Source organism: Mus caroli, chromosome 9 (genome assembly GCF_900094665.2).
Source record: "Mus caroli chromosome 9, CAROLI_EIJ_v1.1, whole genome shotgun sequence".
Classification (NCBI taxonomy): domain Eukaryota; kingdom Metazoa; phylum Chordata; class Mammalia; order Rodentia; family Muridae; genus Mus; species Mus caroli.
The window spans coordinates 106110438-106112429 of NC_034578.1; the positions used below are offsets into that span (position 1 = coordinate 106110438).

At 48.6% G+C, this 1992-nt stretch overlaps 1 protein-coding gene across 1 annotated transcript in view; it reads left to right on the forward strand.

The window, feature by feature from the left end:
* The window catches only part of LOC110302077 (serine protease 44-like), a 5710-nt gene that overhangs the window by 1202 nt on the left and 2516 nt on the right, over nucleotides 1-1992 (forward strand). The window contains exons 4-5 of the mRNA XM_021172852.1: nucleotides 352-614; nucleotides 1225-1385. Of these exons, the coding sequence (XP_021028511.1) occupies nucleotides 352-614; nucleotides 1225-1385 (424 nt within the window). The remainder of the gene's footprint in view (nucleotides 1-351; nucleotides 615-1224; nucleotides 1386-1992) is intronic.

A 1992-nucleotide genomic window follows, 5' to 3' on the forward strand; every position in this document is an offset into this window, starting at 1 on the left:
GGGAGGGGAAGGGGAAGGGGGAGGAGGAGGAGGAGGAGAAGGAGAAGAAAGAGAAGAAAGAAAAAAGAAAAAAGAAAGGAGAAAAAGGAAAAATACTTTTTTCCCTCTTTATCTGTAAAAGGAATGATGATCCAAGGATTTTTATCCAGTCTCAGGTGACACCTGAGCATCATCTGTTTATCAGGTTTCCAGGCTACACCGGTCTAGGAACCACACTTGCTGGGAGGCATGGATGGCCAGGGGTCCTGGATAGCATGGGAGATGAGGCCAGGCTTAGAAGCATGCACCATGTGTAGTGTGGGTGTGCAAACCCTTCAGGAGCTCTGTAACGGTCCCGTGCCGTCCTTGCAGGCAGGAGGAGTACATGGTGATGTTGGGTGACAACATGCTGCATTCTGAATCTGAAAGTGTGACCCTGGTCCCAGTCCAAGACATCATTTTCCCTTCCAACTTTGACATCCAAACCATGAGGAATGACATTGCCCTCGCTCTGCTGTACTTCCCCGTGAATTACTCCTCGCTCATCCAGCCCGTGTGCCTTCCCGGAGAGCCCTTCCGAGTGAAAAACGGGACAGTGTGCTGGGTGACTGGCTGGGGCCAACAGAACGAAATTGGTGAGTCTGTCTGGCAAGATGCGGAAGTGGGACAGCCTGGTGATCTGGGGCTGGTGATCTGCAGGGGAAGGGGCAAGCTTCTAGCTGGGACAGGGAAGGAAGCGTGAGAACAGATTGACAGAGAGTACATCACAGCTGTGCTAGGTTTTTGAGTGACAGGAGTGATGGCCTTTAGTCAGAGTTAGATTTGGCCTAAGGTAATGTAATGCTGACCAATTTGAGCTGTTCTTCCTCCAAAGGCTTGAGCTTCTTCCTGCCTGCTGGGCTGGGCCAGAGCAGCATTGTCAGAGAGGGGTGTCATAGACTTCCTATCCTGTTATGGCCCCACCTGTCTGAAAAGGTCTGTGGTCCCATTATAGAAAGCAAAGGTGCTTTACTGGTGCCCAGTAACTACGACCCTCCTACCATAAAGACTCTGACAGATGCTTGGTTGTCATTTTCTAGCTGGCAAGACTTTTTCTTGTCTGTTTCCTATAGGACAGGTATCTGGAGCATGGCCTGTCTCCCTTTAAGGGATCAACTGTGTATTCACACACTCCGCGGCAGCTGGAGGGGGTGCTGATCGCTCCTGCCCGTCTTCTGGAATAGATCCTAAATTGTCTTTCTATAGATGCAGGGTTTGCATCCGTTCTCCTCCAGGAGGTTCAGCAACGCATTCTCCTCCAGAAGCACTGTAATACGCTGTTCCAGAGACAGCTGGCGACATCGAAAAACCTAGTGATTAAAGGGATGATCTGCGGTCTGCAAGACTCAGGACAGAGTCTTTGTTGGGTCAGTTTATGGGGCCCTTAAAGCCTGTATGGTTTGGTTGTCACCTCAAAGGTTTGAGTTATCTGCCACCTTTTTAGCCCTGTGTAGCCCTGGAACTCACTATGTAGACCAGGCTGGCCTTGAACACACAGAGATCCTTTCCCCTCTGCCTCCTGACACTGGGATTGAAGGGGTGAGCCACTGTGCCTGGCTGCTACGTGTTGCAGAAACGTATGTCTTAGTTAAGGTTTGTGGAGTGAATTTTCATGTTTCTGATGAGTTGTCCTGGCCTGGTTCTCCTAAAAGGGTTAGCCTTTGCTACCTAGGGACCCTGCTAAAGCATTTTAATGGGAGGTGGGGGATGATAACGCAAGCAGTGTTTCCCACTGAGTTTTATGTGGTGTTCAACCATGCCAGTGTGAACATTTGACCTATATGCCTTTGTTCACCCACATCACAGCCTTGCATCATAGACACTGTAAATCTCTGGAAGCAAAATGCAAGGAGAGAAACCAGAGACATTTCTACCTCTGGGATCCCCAGGTCCATTTCTTTTCTTTCTTTCTTTTTGTTTTTGTTTTGTTTTGTTTTGTTTTTTTGTTTGTTTGTTTTTGTTTTTTCGAGACAG